Here is a 16,679-nt window from a genome sequence, read left to right on the forward strand (position 1 = left end):
TATTATATGTCTGTCTATTTTTAAATTTCGCGCAATTCTTCAGCCAGTTCAATTCAATGTATGTATTAACAAACAAAGAAAGAATTGTAGAAAAAACAACAACAGCAATCAAAACAATGTCCATAACCAATGTTGCTCAAGCAAACAATATAATTACAGTCATCATGACGTTCAACGGGTGGTCAATTTTCTTTGTTTGCTTCATATGACAACGCTGTAATCAATGTAGCCGCCACATAAATTGAATTAGAATGATGTGTTGGTAATGCGTCAACGTCCATTTTCATTACTATCCTGTGATCATCCAACCATACGATTTGATTAATGACAATTTGCTGTATTTAGAAGAAAAATAATGCAAAATAAATGATAAAATAATTTTTCTTTAAGAATAAGAATGTTTAAAATTCCATCGGAGTAAATTATTCCGATTGGACATTTTACTTCGGTTCAAATTAGGACCAACAATTTTTTTTTTCTGTCAAAACCAATAAATTTTCATATAAATTAGGAAATTAAAAGGAATAATCGCGAAAAGTATACTCTATCAACGGTCATTTTGTTTTATTATTGGTTCCATAATTGTTAGTGTTGCTTTTTATTGACGATTTTATTTTTCTTCTGTAAATATTTGTAATTTTTAGTTTTATTCATTTTTCAAATTGATTTCTAATTGTAAAGACGACACTTTTATTATTTAAAACAGAAAAAAAATTCGTACTTCAAATAAAATGATATTAAGTGTTGTATGGAGAATTTGGTTGTTTAGGGCGTTAAACGCTTTGGGTCACGTGGGAACATGGATGTTTTTCGAATGTTGTCCAATCCCAAGTACAACATAACAACACGTTCCATTCCGATGCCACCACCAGCATGCGGTGGACAACCGAAGCGGAATGCTTCGATATATGCGGCAATTTTCGATGTATCGATTGCGTGATGTTTAGCCCGTTCCATCAAATAGTCTGGATCATGTATACGTTGTGCGCCCGATAAAATTTCCTCACCTCGCATGAACATATCGTAGGAGTTGGACCATTTCTGGGATGGAACAATGAAAAGGGACATGAATAAAAGTGTTTTAAATTGAAAACGAATTCTTTAATTTTAAATCTCTTCCTTTGTCCGATTCTGAAAGAAAGAAAAATCCGATTGAAAGAAAGTGGAAACTTACTTGATTATTTGGATCTGGCATAGTGTAGAATGGACGAACAGCCAATGGGAATTTGTCTAAAATATAGAAATCGGTATCGTATTTGGCTTTAATCAGTCGACCCAATAGTTTTTCATTTGGTGTGGACAAATCTTCTTCATCGTCCATTTCGACGCCAACCTCACGCAGCATCGCAACACCTTGTGAATAGTTCAGTCGCAATGGTGGTTCTAAAAATTTAAACGGTTCCACATCGTATTGATTGCCAACGGCTGCAATTTCGGCGGCATACTGATCACGAAGCCCCTTAAATATTTCCGTGAATAAATGACCGATTGTGTCAAGCACTTCATGGTAATGGTATTTGAAGGCCATTTCCAAATCTAAGCCAACGAATTCAGTCAAGTGACGATGTGTGTTTGAGTCTTCGGCACGGAACACCGCTCCCACCGTATACACTTTGTCAAAGTCAGCGGCAATTGCCATTTGCTTGTACAATTGAGGCGATTGAGCAAGGTAAGCCGAATCTGGGAGGATGGAAAGCGTATATTTGAAATGAAGAGCATATTTTTTAAATGGAGAATGTGATTTTTTCGGAATGAATAAAAAAATTTAGAATAAATTCTATGATCATCTAAATTACCTTTAAAATAGCTAACGGTGAATACATTAGCACCACCTTCACTAGCAGCGGAAATAATTTTTGGCGTGTGAATTTCCGTAAAACCTTTTCGAGCCAAAATATCACGGAACAAACGGCAAACGCCGGCTTCCAAACGGAATATCGCCTGATTGGCTGGCGTTCGTAAATCTAATACACGATTGTCAAGACGAGTGTCTTGATTGACACGAATATTAAGACTGTTTGGATCCTGAATGAAAGCGACAAACAGAATGAATCGGTTAGTTCAACAATAGGAGAGTTACTCATTGAACTCAATGGCTAATGAATAGAGAAAAAATTCGTTCGGACATACATTATTTTTCTCTGGTCTCGAAGCATCCTCAATTTGTAGAGGAAGTTGTGGCTTAGCCGCTGACACCAAATAAATTTCCAGCACAGATAATTCCAAATTTTGTTCCGTACATGATTCTATTTTCGATGAGACCGCAACGATTTTCGCATTTATATCAATTATACTTTCCTTGTTGATGCTAAATGTGAGTAAAAAGAAAGTGAACGACGATTGATAAGAGTTTAGAAAAAAAAGACGATAAGATTTGTTGTTTTTTTTTCATCGAATTAATCGGGTATTATTTTCTTTCATGTGTGTACCTTCCCGAGAATTTCACCATTTGTTTGGATACGGCATCATTAACAGCGATGACGCATTGGACCGTTGAGCTTTGCTGACGCAATATCAAGAAGCATTGTTTTCCTTTGCAACGTGACGTGTGTACGCGACCGCGCACCCAAACACTTTGATTGGGCGATTTTTTCAGGGATTCGGATAGATGTGCAACTTTAGTGAAAACACGTTCCTCATGATGTTCTTGCGATTGAATCAATTTGGAAGCACCATACTTTCCTTCTGAATAATCTTGTGCGGATTCAGCATCACCGGTGGCCCCACTTGTTACTGCAGCTGCTGCCTTGTATTCGGCTTTCTGTAAACATATTGTTGTTTTTATTTGACGAATGAGCCAAAACGATTGTCAAATTTAATTTTTTTTCTTCAGAAAATCCTTTTTCTTTTCATCAAAAATAGTGCAAAATTCTCTAAAATAAAAATAATTACCTTGGCCGCCTTCGCTGCTTCTTTTGCAAGTTTTTTCGCAGCTTTTTTCGACTGACTTTCACCGGTTTCGTTGGCATCGGCAGCCACGGCTGTTTTTTCGTCTTTGCTCATTTTTTAGCTACAACGAAAATTCATATGATATGCACGAAATAAGATTAGCAGTACTCTTTTATCACCACAAATGCGATTATGTTTTTGTTTCTATGCAAAACTGATCATTTTCCCTATTCTAATGCACATAGACACTTTGAGATAACCTCAAAGTCTACCGAGAAAATGAACGTGTTTGGATAAATGCCAATGCGAAAAACCAATAAATGTTTTGAATGATCAATTTTGATTTGGTTCACAATGATTGTTCGGATGGAAGTGTCGTGTAAGAAAATTTCAATACCCACACAAAATTTATTTCACCGTTTGATTATCGTACCGGAACACGTCGTAAATTACCAACGACTAACAAAACATGCAAAAGTAGTATCGCCTCAAGTGAGTTCAACATGTACAAAAATGATGAAATATTTCAACAACACTTCTGTCAAACGACATACAATTCATTGCGGACACCAACATCAGAGGCGCTGTTACCGCTCGACCGAGTGTCAACTAGTCACAGTATTTATGTTTTCATCGTCTCAATTTGTTTAGGTGGAGTAGCACGACAAAAAAAGAGTAGAAAAAATGTCTAGCAAAAATAGCGAGTAAGTAGAAAATAAAATTCATGAGTTTTGAAATAAAATCCAAACATTTTTGAACATTTTCTCCATCTCGATTCAGGTTGAAAATTATGCCAAAGGCAATTGTTTGTGAATGTGATGACAGTACTTTCTCCGGTGATATCACCGTCTCCAGTGGATGTATCATTCATCCCCGTGTGACGATCATCGCCAAATCCGGACCAATTATCATTGGTGAGAATTGCCTTATCGAAGAGTACACAACGATTATCCATGACACGGGCGAAGACACAAGTTCAATGGCAAAACCACCTGTTTTGGTCATCGGCCCGAATAATGTGTTTGAGGTGGGCTCACGCGTGGAAGCGCTGAAAATTGGCGAGAAAAATCTATTCGAATGCAAATGCTATGTTTCATCAGCGGTTAAAGTGACGAATAGTTGTATTATTGGAGCCGGTTGCCAGTTGATTGGCGAACAAACACTGGCTGAAAACACCATTATTCATGGCAAAAATTGCGCTGAACGGGAATCTATCGAAAAGTCCGTGGTATGTATTGAATCTATCGACAAAAAATCGTAGGGATTTCGATGAGAATAGCAATCAGGGATTTATAAGCACTTGTATGGCTCATAGAGACTTGATTCCAAGCGAAATCTATCTGAAATGAAAATCAACTTAAACTATTGAATGAAGACCTAATTCCCGTCAATATCATTTCAGTCTCACTCGCTTCAACTGGTTTTCCTTCGAAAGCTACTACCAAACTATCACTTACTACGGAAGGCAACATTCGATCCGAAAAAATTCAAAGGACAAATTTAGTTAAACATTTCCAGCTATTTATAAATTGAAACGAAAATAAAAGAATTTAAAACAAAACACAAAAGGTTGTAGTTTAACAAAATCGGTAGTTTTAAAAAGGTTGAACGCACCCTGTAACACATACACACACGCACATATACATCGATTTTACCGATACTGTCATATGTCATTTGGTGAATCGATGTGTTTGACAGATCACTCTATTTCGTGTTAGTTAGAGCAAATATTCGAGAACGACGGAAAAAAAGAGCGACGAATAATTAAATGAGCTAGACAATTATGGAAAAAGAGCAGGAAATTTTGGGCCGGCTACGCCAAGATATTATTGATAATAATTTGCATGTGAAAGCGATAATACAGGTGAGCGCAATGAAATGTACTACGAATCGGGAATGGTTTTTCGTTTATCTTGTTCATTAAACGTCATCATTGTTTATTTCGACAGGACATAACTGGATTTCGTGGCACGATAGAAGAGCTAAATCAATTCAATGAGGCTGGACGTGCAAAATTGGCATTGCTACGCAAGAGTATTGAACGTTTAGATGATTATGTGGCCGATCTCAATAATCCAACGCTATCAGCCGAAATTGATTCACATCGACAACAATTTACCAGGTGAGAAATGCGTTTTTTTTCGGCTGTGTATGAATTTAAAACAAAATATCACGTCACTCAATACGTATACTATACACACCTCGGTTCTGTTCTTGTTATGTGTATATTTAGAACATTGCAAGCATTCCGTCGGGCAAACATTAACACAATGCTGGAAATCGAGAAATTGGATAAAGCTGAACTATTTTCGAATACAAGCGAAGTACGCCATCGTTCTGTGGGCCAATCAAAGCATGCACAATCGAGTTTGGCCTATCAACAGGATAGTGTCACGGAAAAAATGCTGTCTATAACACGCCATTTATCGGAAACAACCAACAAAAGTGCAGAAACATTAGAAGCATTGGTTGCATCGTCGACCAACGTTGAAGGAACCAATGATGAGCTCCATAATACAGCCGGTTCCATTTTACATTCCAGAAAATTACTGAAAAAATACGGACGACGAGAGTGTACCGATAAGATATTAGTTTTCTTTGCATTCACGCTTTTTATCGTGGTTGTTTTTTATATTGTGCAAAAAAGACTTTTTTAACATAGCCTTTCTTTTAAGTGTTCAAACATATTACATTTTTTATTTCTTCTTTTCTTCTTCGATTTTTTTTTTAATTTATTCTGTCCGTTAAATATAAAAACTACACTATAAATCGATATTTGTAGTTTCTTTTTTAGTAGAGGGAAAGAAGAAAAAGAAGATGATTATTGGGTTATCATTTCAAAAAAAAAATACCTATCTAATTTTGTGATATGCGGTAAATGTACGTGGTTGAGGAATGAAATGTTCATAGAGAGTAAAAGAAAGTTTGACATTTTTCGTATGTTTACCCAATTATTGAAAAAATGATCGATGAAATGAAACGAAATGATTTTATAATGACAATGACAATGGGAAAAGCATCATTCATTTTATAAATCAGAAGAAAAGTACACCTGTAAAAGGTTTAGGCTTAGATAATAGTGGTTAGGTCAGGGAAAAATCAGAAGGGTAGCAAAGAATGACACTTAGCCTTGGTAAAAAAAGTCAAATCTTAGTCACCGAACACACCTTTTGCTACTTTATTACAGTCAGTCTTTAAATTTTAGCCGTGGATATATTCATTTGCTGAGTTTTCAACGGATTTTTTTTACAATTTCTATTCGCTTCAAACTTAGATGTGCAAATGATTGTATTTTGTGCCAAAAATACATACAACTCAAACACAACCCTCCAAATATTCAATGCATTTTTATTTTTGAATGACAATTTTGAGAGAGAAATAAACACTTTTTCAACAACAACAATAACAACAACGATAAACTTTTAAACAATAAACACTTTTTAAGCGGAAGAAAATTGCATTTTCGAATATTCGATTTTTTTAAATCTATTTTATTCCGGATTTAAATTTTGTTGAAGAGCAATTGAGAAGTCCAGCCATTCGTAAGGTTATCGTAGTTCAGGATCGGATTTCGATGAAATCGAATTTTAATCTCGTCTTCCATTTAAAGGTGTCAAACGAACAAAGTTTGTCCGTCCTTCCGTCCTCCATTTCGAGGAAGGACGAACAAAACCGTTTTGGCTCGTTCGTTTTCTCAAAAAGGACGAACGAAATCGATTTAGTTCGTTCGTTTTCACAAAAAGGACGGACGAACAGCGTTTTTCAATTTTGTGTTCGTTCGTTTGACACCTTTACTTCCATTTCAATTTTCGGCTGACAGTTTGAGAAGTAGAAGCATCCATCGGTTGATCAAACTTCCAAACAAACCTCATACATACGTTTAGGCTTAATCAGAATTGGCTGTGGCAAAGTCACTTTCAGCTGATCCATCTTCTCACGTTCGGTAATAGTTACGTCGACTTTATTTCCGGCTATTTTAGATGAACCATACCTACAGATTTACAGGCAATAACATATTACTAACTATACTTGATAACAGCAATATATTTGGTCTGACATAACATAACCTCTCGTTATGTTATTAAGATAATATAATAACGACCAAAAAAAATCGCAGAGAAGAAGTTTCATGAAGACGAAAACTGTTGAGAAGTCTGTAACCATACCATGTGACAGAAGTTTGAATCTCTCCCAACAGTAGGTGTTTATTCGATGAGAACGAAGTGACTTCTTGAAGTTGTATGTACTTTTTCGGTTCTGGGCCGCTGGTTTTCCGTTGACAACGCAAAATATTATCCACATCCCATGGGTAGTATCGGGGTGATTGATTGAATATTTTCGCTTTGTACCCTTTTGCCGATAAAGAAAGCATAACATCTTCGAATTCTTCCGACGTGAATAGTCCTTTGTTCAACATGTAACGTTCAGAGAACTCTTCGCTTTTCATTAAGCTAAATCGAAATAACTTGAAGCAATCGCCGAGTTGAGTTCTCAAATTCACCGCTTGTGTTGTATCCAAATCGTCTTGTTCGCATGCGTATCTGGCCCACGTCAAACAGGCATCAAAAACATCGGTTTCCTTGCACATCAAGCATAGCTCCAATATTCGTTGTAGAACACCTTTGTCACAGCGTTTGAATGCATCGGTGGCAAAGATATCTTTCGGTGACTTGGTGATTTTGTCCTCACAATACTTCATCAGTTCATCATTTTCGAGATTCACGGTCAACTGATAGCCCCAGCATATGTTATCAAGTGTTAGTTGGCCTTTGAGAAATACGGCACACGCGTTGACATGTTTGAGAACATCATATTTGTCGACCAAACAAACGACGGTCTCGATATTCTCCATTGTTAATGTCACCTCACCCAGGTAGAACAACTGGAGAAATTCCTTGGATACGTCGGCATCCGCATCGTCAACGGGAACGTCTCCTTTCTCCGGCAACGATCCGAAAAACATTGTATCAAATACCGGGCTTAGAGCTGCCAATACAGTTTTGTTTGCTGGAACTGTGTGAATTTCGTCAAGAAAACTCATATTACAAATACTATTCTAGTGTTTTCAAAACGATTTTTTTATGCGACAATTGAAAAAAGTGAACGGCTGACTACAGTGTGACAAGCAATGAATCGGTCTGAAACACTGATGCCAAAAAAAGCGCGAATCGAGAGTGAACACAATAGTTTACATAGCGAAGGGAGAACAAAAAAACACAAACCGGCACAATGAGTGCACGATATTGCCGATGACATCAAGTGAGCTACGAACAGAACTGACCCGTTAGCTGTGTGCGCCGGTGTACGCATTTTGGATGTATATCTCTTCACACTTTCTTCCCAATAGTAAATGTTCATTGTTCATGTATGTGTGATAAGCAAAAGAGACGGGCCAAACGTCGATTATCGTGCAATATGATGCTACTCAAGACAGTGCAACATATTGCTTGAGCAAAATCAATGTTTCGTATCCATATTTCCCTAGATTATTGTGTATTGGAATGATTTTTTGTTTAAACTTGACTTTATGGAACTGGACTGCTAAAACATAGCTAGGTTTCACTTTATGGATGATTCATTTTCATTTTAAAGATTCGATCATTGAAAAAGAAGAAAAAAAAAACAACTGGCAAACGGTTTGTCATTCCACGAAGTCAACTGAATAGATCAAAATCAAAGTTTCTTCTTCATAAATTTCGTTCGAATATTCACGCTAATCTGAACACGTTGTATTGCGAATTCTGTTTTGTGCATCAGTTTCGTTTCGAGCTATTTAACCATTACATAAATTCCGAGTAATGATGTTTTTGTTGATGTTACTGCTGCTGTGTGTTCCTTATTTCAGGTTTTTTGTTAAGAGGATTTAAAAGAAGCGAAAATTTGTCTGTAGCACTGTGTATGCCTTCGTATGTTTGAATGAATGAATGGAATACAAAAAGCGGTAAGAACTCAATTATGCGTTTTCAAAGAGAGAAAAGTCCAAACACATCCCAGTCTATTATTTGGGCACAGAGAACGAGAAAACGAGAGAGAGAGAGAGAGAGAGAGAGAGAGGGAGAGAAAGAGAAAGAAAAAAGTGTGTATTGTCTGAAATTGAGGATAATCTCTTTTATTTAGTTCCATTTTAGTTGTTGCTTTGGTTTGCTTAACCACTAAACATTCGGTTGTCAGCTACCAAAATATGATGTTATTGAATTTCTATTATAGAGCATATGTCAGCAGTTGGATGTGTCTTTTTTTTTCCTCTGTTGTTTTCAATTTGATGTTTTGGGCTGTATTTCTCCGTCTTTCATTCACATTTTTTTCTTCTTTTCTTTTTGAATAGTAACATTTTTTGTTTCACAATAGTTTCTCTTTTCTCTATGTTGTTATTTCAGCCAGATCAAATGCTAAACGCTGCAAAACAATTCCTTCAATTTGAAGTCTCTAGCAAAGCAGAGAATAAAAATAAGATTTTGCTCTATTTGTCTCTAGTCTATGTCTCTTTTCATATATATATATATATATATACGTCTAAATGAATTTCTAAAGATATCTTTTAGGTACTAATAACTGCAAAATCGTCTAAATTGTGCATTATTCATTCATCACTCTGCACATTGGCCACGATAAGCCAATACTAATTACAGATCGAGTTTTTAGCTCTCATATATATACTATACATATCTATCGATCTATCTATATATAAAAATAATGTCTACCATGGCATTATGTGTGTGTATGAAGATTTGCGCACACGCATTGTATTCATTCCGGGAGCACGCATGTGCATATATGCATGTACATGTTTAAATCTTCCCTTGCCTGTACATATCAACTATGAGTTTGACAATGGTCACTCCGCCAGTCATTCCTTTTTCTCGTCGAAAAAATAGCTCTTCGATCGTGTAACTTGATACACGTTTCAGTTGATCCAGTATTAGCATCAAATTCTGCAGCCGTAACGGTTGTGTTGGTTTCGTAACATTTATATGTGCTGCTAAATCGGCTATCGCTTCATCGCGATATGTGATAATCTTTGATTTTTCTTCGAGTCGAACTTTTGTTAAATCATCCTTGCTGCTACTGCTGCTGCTATGGTCGTCATCTGTGTTGGACGATTCAATTTGTGCAGCTGCATTATACAGTGCTATCGATCGAATACAGTTATATTCACGGCTATCGATATTCATGTCGGCCAGTTTGAGCAGTATACTTTGGAATTGATTGGCTTCGGCTTGGACCAATGCACTGTGTTCGCCATTTTGATAGGCGATCAGCATTAGATTGAAATTAAATTGCAGTAGATATTGTGGAGCGCTCAATATGAACAGATCAGTCCATGAATGTTCGAGCAAAAGAAGTTGATCGTTAATTGGCAATGGGTTAGCCAGGCACTGAGCTTTAATCCATCTACTGTTCATGAACAATAATTCGGCAGCTGTTTCGCGCATCGATTCAACTAAATTTGTGGGTGACAGCGGAACTGGGTGAAAAGATGACAACATTGGTGTTCTGTAGGCGGATTGATCGACTAAACCACGATTGCGGGCCGATAAATCCAAAATATATGGCGGTATGGTTGGTTGTATGGGAAGTGCACGAAATACCAGATCCTGTTGCATTTTCTTCACATCATCCGAACTGATCACGTCCTTGCCACCGATGAACATAGCCATTTGACGGCGCAGGGTACCCACACGTGGACCGCGTTCACTTTGAACTGCATCTTTGTTCATGCCGACTCGAAAGCATTTTTTCAGTCGACATGCTCGGCACTGATTGCGATGCGTTTTATCGACAACACATTGGCCCTCCGTTTTTGCTTTGCACACATAATTACGGGAGCGTCGTATTGAACGTTTGAAGAAACCAGCACATCCGTCACACGCAAATATACCATAATGTTTGCCCGAACTATGATCACTGCACACTTTGCATGGCACATCATATAAAATACGACCTGCGAAAAGAAAAAAAAAACGATTCGTTTTAGATACGATGCGGGATATTCATCTCAAAAGTTTTCTTGTACAGTTTTTGTATACGTGTGTAAATCTTAATAATAAATAGAAGTTGATCTTATAACTTTTTGTCTCTGTACCCAACATCCTTTTTTTTCCAAATCTGTCAAAAGATTCAAGCAAAGATAAGATGGAGCATTCATATGAAATTCAATAGCAATAACAAAAAAAATTCTGATGTGAATTTCTTCGAAATGGAATCAGAGCAGATCTCTGCCATTGTGTAATATTCACTTGAACAACTGATGGGGCCGAAGAAAAGCGAACGAGAGATGAGAACCTTATTGAGATGAAAAGTCTTCGACGATGTGTGACGACGTGGCAATTGTTTTCATAACGCAAAAATTCGGGATGGTTTTTGGTTTTTGTTCTTTTTGGAATCATGAGAAATCGTTGATTTTCAGTGTTGAACAATAATGCACCGGATGTTCACTATTTACCCTTTGTCGCTCGCCTTTTTTTCATTCTTTCTCATTCAATTTCTCTCATCTTCAAAGTCATGGGCTTTTTTTGTGAAAGCCACTGACAATTTCAATATACGTACATGTAATTAAGGATGATCAACCACCATAAATGAATAAAACATGAAATTTGATTCGTACCATACTATATCAATGCATAATCAAATGGCAACGCTCTCTCTTTTCTGGTATAAATGTTTGATTGAGATATGTTTTGAATGGGAATGAAAAAAAAAACACAGACTAGGTAACTTTTGCGTCAATTTGTCGAAAATGTTATTCGAAACCGTTTTGCCATTGAAAAGCTAAAAGTTGGTAATTCAACACCGATGAAAATGAAAATAAACGTTTTTGTTCCAACCATGATTTGTAGCTCAATATAGCATTCATGCACTTTTCAATTGTTATATTATACTTTGTTGTTTTTCATTTCGTTGGCATTTTTGTGTCCTTTTTTCGGGATCAAACACTGAAACACTCTAGAATTTCATATTTCAGGCTATTTATTTGCTTATTGCATTGTGTGATTTTGGAACGCATCACACAGAAGCTTCGCTTCGATTCAATCGAAGCCAAACATCAAATAGTTCACAATTCTTGCAGCTACTGTTGGAACGGAATGGTAGACTTTAATTAAAGTAACCAACGAGTTATAGGCAGTAATTCTAACCAATTTCTAAATTTGGATCGGAAAACTTTTCAAAATTCGATGCTTAGAACGGTTATGCATCGATTTTTCAGCTCGGCCATCTACAGATTGTATCTTAGGAATGAAATTTCGGAATATTTGCAATCGATAGCGTGGATGTCTGGTATATCATCTTGAAATTTAAATTAAATTTCTTATTTTTATAGTTGAAATCGCTTAAAACCACTCAAATACAGTTGAGAGATTCTGTTCCTCCCTGCCCTGGATGACTACCGAATTTGACAAAATCAAAGTCTTTGATTCAAAGAAGCATCGAGTGTTTAATTTCCAATCCGTATCTCACACTGCGTGAGATTGTACGAAAATATCAGTTGTGATAACTTGAATAAGTGGCTGCATTGTGAGTTCAACAAGTTAATCGCTCAAAAGCTCTTGCAATCGAGAGCAACTGAGTTTTTTCTTCGTTATACTGCAGCGTGAATAATGTTCCGGTGCGATGTTTTCCGCCGAAAATCAGGGTAATGTTGAAATGTAAAATCATCATCATTAGCCTAGCAACACTGTTATTTGATTCCTTTTGTGCGTTGCATTTCACCGGGAGAATGAACGATGGAAAAAAAGGGCAATGAAATTCAATGCCATAAACGTTAGTCATTTCGGGTAAATTATAGTGTTTAAGATCAAACGCTTTTATTTTTCTGCACTTCTGGGGAATGGAAAAACGGAATCGATGCGAAACAAAGAACCGGATATTTACATATAAGCCGAAGAATGTGATTTCGCTCTTTAAATTGTGATTGTTCACTTTGTTCGCCATCATTGTTTGTAAATATATGTGTTCTCTTTCCATAATTTTGGATTGAAGTTGATGTTCTTTTCTGTCATATTGCTGCATTTTTGTCATCGTTTCCCGATAAGCATCGAAAATGTACCATTTTTCTGTGTCTCATTCGTTTGAATGTTGTTTTCAAAATGGCGTTCATATTGAACTTTTCGAGATTGTGTCTACGGTTTTGGGAACAAATTCCGTTGAAAATGATGTTTGAACATTGTGCATTGTGCAACGGTCTTAGCCAGTGCTTTTCGAATACACACTGGAGCCGTGTACAACAAAGAGCGACTACTTTTTCACTTTACTTCCCTTTTTTTGGCATTATTTTTGTTTGAAGATTCATTCAGTTTGTAATTACTTTTAAAACGTAGGTAAGTACCGTATTTATTCTGATTCGGGCCCAAAATCACAAGCTATTTTTCTCGTTTCGTTACTTCTTCTAGTCTTTGCTTTTTCTCATTCCGATTTGTTCAGATGCACAATGTGCGCTCTGGCTTCGATCTTTGAAAACGGCTTACAGGTTATTTGGGCTTTGAATTAGATAGCTTATTCGACATTACCTGAGTCTATACAACCAAAAAAAGAAAATATGTTTTTATCATCGCTTACAAACGTCCTTTTGTGCAATGGTTTTGTTTTTGATGCGCACATGAACAAGAGAAGAGAATAAAAAGCAAAGGCACACAAAGTAGAAAATCATTTGACATTTAACGAAGCAAATGCATGGCATGAGTCGTACAGCGACTAATTGAGCAAGAGCCCAGATAATGTTTCATTTAAACTGGATCAATCGGTTCAGTTTTTGCCGTTTCAGCCATGCGATTTTGATTGATTTTTTCAGTTTGCCGAGGATTTTGAGACATTTTGCGGAGGTTTTGATAGATTTTGAGACATTTTTTTTTTTTGGAAATATTGAAACTTTTTTTCGTTTCCCACAATTTTTCATTGATGCCTTTGTTTTGATTTTCATTCATTTTTCTTCGATTTTTCTCAATTTTTTCAAACTTTTTCTTGTTTGAATGATCGCAATCTCTTTTACGAAATTCAGATTTTGAAACAAATTATTTTTTCATGTTTAATTTTTATTCTATTCAGTTTCAACTACTGGATCATTCCTCATTTTGATGCAATTGAATAAAAATTTCCAACAAAAACATTTCTCTGTGAAACGGCCACGAATATTTTCTATTTGGTTTTTAGTTAAACAAATCGATTTTCAGTTAAAAATGAACCATTGATCGCTTCATTCCATCGATGTGCAAGGAATCGATGGAAAATGAAAATGGTCACCAGATTCAGCTGTGCACAATGCATTCCACTGTTTTTATCGCTTGAACTATTCGTTGTTTGAATGAACGATGACTTTCAACTTTTGAAACTTGACTCTTCAAGGCTCTTGGCTTCAAATGTTTTCCAATAATTGATAAAGCCGTTACTCAACCACGTTCCATTCGGTTGACCCAGGTATCCATTTTTCTGTTATTTTTTTTTAGGTAAGTTTGTTCTATTTCACTGAAAACTGATCGAATCGATGGGCAAAAATTTACAAAAAAACGACTCAAATTCGATTGACAGACACAAATTTCAAAATTAGAAGAAGACAGACACAAAGTTTGATAAAATCACTGTACCATCCGGAGACCTGACATAAATTTGAAATATTTCTTTCCCAATTGGATCGGGATACATCATTTGCTTCAAATGGTTTCATCGTGATAAAACAACTTCTATTTTTTACTTTTTGTGTGAAGAAGTGATTTCTTAGTTTTAATTTCAAAAAAGGTAATTTTCCAATAATATTTGCTGCAACTTACTTGATGCTGAATTCATTTTGCACCGAAAATGTATAAAACAAATCGTCGAAAAATGTGTGAAACTTCTGTTAAATCACAGAAGAAAAAAAAATAAGTTCAAAATTCACTGGTAAATTGTTCAAATGATCTTGCTTTTAGTCCTTTTTATTTGAAAACATTTTATTCATTTTCGAAAAAAACTAAACTTGGTTCCGTTCGCTGTGTATATTTTGCACAAAATAAACAAAAAATCCAAACAAACAAAACTGTGCTGGCGACAACAGAGGAGTTAAAAAATATAGAAGTCAATCTGCGACGAAACTTTTCACTAAATGACGTGCGCAATCTCAGTCAGCAATGATTTTTAGCCAGCAGCTGATTGAATTTCTGGAATTAGTCGAAAGCCAAAACCTATCCATTTCAACAATAGACGACACCATGATTCTTTTTCTTCTTCTCTTCTTCATCTCTTCGCTTCGCTTTGCTTTGCTTTGCATTAAGGACGAAACCATCAGAGACACAGGATATAGTTGTTGTGTGTGAAAAAAGGCAGAGTAAATCACCGAAAATAGAATGTTGAACATGCAAAAGAAGGCGTCAACAATTTCGACATTGTTGTGCCCTTCATTCCGTCATTCGTAATGGGTATTGTTAGTTAGGGTCATAAAATCCCTAAATAGTTTGCCAGTGGTGGAAAGAAAAATGGAATCGATACGAGAACGCGAATGTGAAAAGATAATGGGAGCGACAGAGAAGGACGATATCTCTTAATGGTGTTGGAACGAATTTGAAAATGATGCGTAGCAAAAAGTGGGATGGGAAATCTGAACATCTTTATGAAATAACAAGGGAAGAAAAAAAAAACTTGTTTATATTCCCGTTGACTGCAGAGCACCGATTTGTTTTTTTGTTCATAATGATCACCATCAACATAGGTGAATGTATGCGTGTGTAGCATCCCCACCCGTTTGTCGAACGCAATTGTTGAAAATTTTTGATTTTCGCCTTTTTCACTTTGTGATTTAGCTTTGTGATTTATGAACATTGAAATATTCCCTTCAATAAAACTCTCAACAATGACTGCAGTATAGACGGCAACGTTTTTTTTCTCTTTCCTTTCCTGCTGCATTCATTTTTACCCACATTCAATGTATAATAGATAAGCATGGATTGTGTGTCTGTGTCTTGCATCGAGAGATCTAGATCAGCAACAGGAAATATATGGGAGTCATCACAAGCATAAATGTGCAAACATTTCAATATTCGCTTTTCCTAAGTACAGATCACACTCGATTCGGTTTGAAGCAATTCGAAATAATGAGAATAAAAATATGTAATGGCATTTTTGTATAGAGAAAGAAGACGGTAGTTTGTAAAAAGGATGAAGAAATCAACGTTTTTTAGTCTTCTTATTTCATTCGCTTTGTATTTACGGAAACCTTATATTTCACTGATCTATTTTCAGGTTTATCAACATTGAGAGATTGCAATTTGCACCAAATTCGGCTCTTCTTTGCTTAACGAAGTTAAATTACGAACAGTTTGTCTTCTTTCAAAATGCTTCAGTCTCCAAAATACCTCTTTTGAACAGTAAGGAACGACACTGATTTTAAAAAAATTCGATTGAAAATTCGACTTTAAATGAAAATTCACTATTCGCTTTATCCACACCAAAACGAAAGGTTACCTACCAACTATCGAATTTTCCTTCATTTTTGGCCGCACTATATTTTATCCTCAGCCCCGGCGGATTCATTGTTCACAATGGTGATGCCGTGTAGGCAACTCAGTCGATTGAAATCACTTAGTTTTGTTAAGCGTTAAAATTAGCCAGCAACAAAGGAGAGAGAGAGAGAGAGAGAAAGAGCGAACGAGGAAATAAAGGAGAAAACAAGGTAACGCATGGTTACAGTACTCATCCCCAATAATTAGAATCAGTACGCGTCAGTTAATAGATTGACGTTCGTATTATGCATCAATTCACGCATAGATAAACGAGGAACGAGAAAGCGAGTGAATAAAAAAACGAGAGTAATTTTGGGCTTTAATAGG

The 16,679-nt window shown here is 36.1% G+C and overlaps 5 protein-coding genes across 6 annotated transcripts; 2 read left to right on the forward strand and 3 right to left on the reverse strand.

The window, feature by feature from the left end:
* Positions 1–540: 540 nt before the first annotated feature.
* Positions 541–3,435, reverse strand: LOC129574698 (aspartate--tRNA ligase, cytoplasmic). 2 transcript variants are annotated; one of them, XM_055457065.1, is made up of 7 exons: positions 3,291–3,435; positions 2,893–3,010; positions 2,430–2,761; positions 2,131–2,308; positions 1,797–2,025; positions 1,175–1,680; positions 541–1,041 (listed from the first exon to the last, which is right to left on the reverse strand). In XM_055457065.1, exons 2-7 carry the CDS (start codon positions 3,001–3,003, stop codon positions 766–768), a joined length of 1,632 nt encoding a protein of 543 aa, XP_055313040.1. In that variant the 5' UTR covers positions 3,004–3,010; positions 3,291–3,435; the 3' UTR covers positions 541–765. The 2 variants fall into 2 exon arrangements, with proteins under 2 accessions (XP_055313040.1, XP_055313041.1); XM_055457066.1 differs by having other exon boundaries at positions 3,287–3,418.
* Positions 3,436–3,445: 10 nt separating this feature from the next.
* LOC129574717 (dynactin subunit 6) lies at positions 3,446–4,516 on the forward strand. Its single transcript, XM_055457095.1, has 3 exons — positions 3,446–3,593; positions 3,670–4,117; positions 4,292–4,516. Exons 1-3 carry the CDS (start codon positions 3,574–3,576, stop codon positions 4,391–4,393), a joined length of 570 nt encoding a protein of 189 aa, XP_055313070.1. The 5' UTR covers positions 3,446–3,573; the 3' UTR covers positions 4,394–4,516.
* Positions 4,517–4,540: 24 nt separating this feature from the next.
* Positions 4,541–6,223, forward strand: LOC129574710 (vesicle transport protein SEC20). The gene is made up of 3 exons (XM_055457081.1): positions 4,541–4,753; positions 4,839–5,011; positions 5,123–6,223. Exons 1-3 carry the CDS (start codon positions 4,673–4,675, stop codon positions 5,544–5,546), a joined length of 678 nt encoding a protein of 225 aa, XP_055313056.1. The 5' UTR covers positions 4,541–4,672; the 3' UTR covers positions 5,547–6,223.
* A 515-nt stretch (positions 6,224–6,738) lies between these two features.
* LOC129574773 (BTB/POZ domain-containing protein 3-like) lies at positions 6,739–7,930 on the reverse strand. The gene is made up of 2 exons (XM_055457238.1): positions 7,056–7,930; positions 6,739–6,880 (listed from the first exon to the last, which is right to left on the reverse strand). The coding sequence occupies exons 1-2, from the start codon at positions 7,928–7,930 to the stop codon at positions 6,739–6,741; spliced, it is 1,017 nt and encodes a 338-aa protein (XP_055313213.1).
* A 1,491-nt stretch (positions 7,931–9,421) lies between these two features.
* On the reverse strand, positions 9,422–14,937 carry LOC129574703 (protein tailless). The gene is made up of 2 exons (XM_055457073.1): positions 14,649–14,937; positions 9,422–10,831 (listed from the first exon to the last, which is right to left on the reverse strand). The coding sequence occupies exons 1-2, from the start codon at positions 14,662–14,664 to the stop codon at positions 9,678–9,680; spliced, it is 1,170 nt and encodes a 389-aa protein (XP_055313048.1). The 5' UTR covers positions 14,665–14,937; the 3' UTR covers positions 9,422–9,677.
* Between the last annotated feature and the right edge of the window lie 1,742 nt (positions 14,938–16,679).

Source organism: Sitodiplosis mosellana, unplaced genomic scaffold, assembly GCF_009176505.1.
Source record: "Sitodiplosis mosellana isolate CC-2019 unplaced genomic scaffold, AAFC_SMos_1.0 Smas_scaffold_6165, whole genome shotgun sequence".
NCBI classification, from domain to species: domain Eukaryota; kingdom Metazoa; phylum Arthropoda; class Insecta; order Diptera; family Cecidomyiidae; genus Sitodiplosis; species Sitodiplosis mosellana.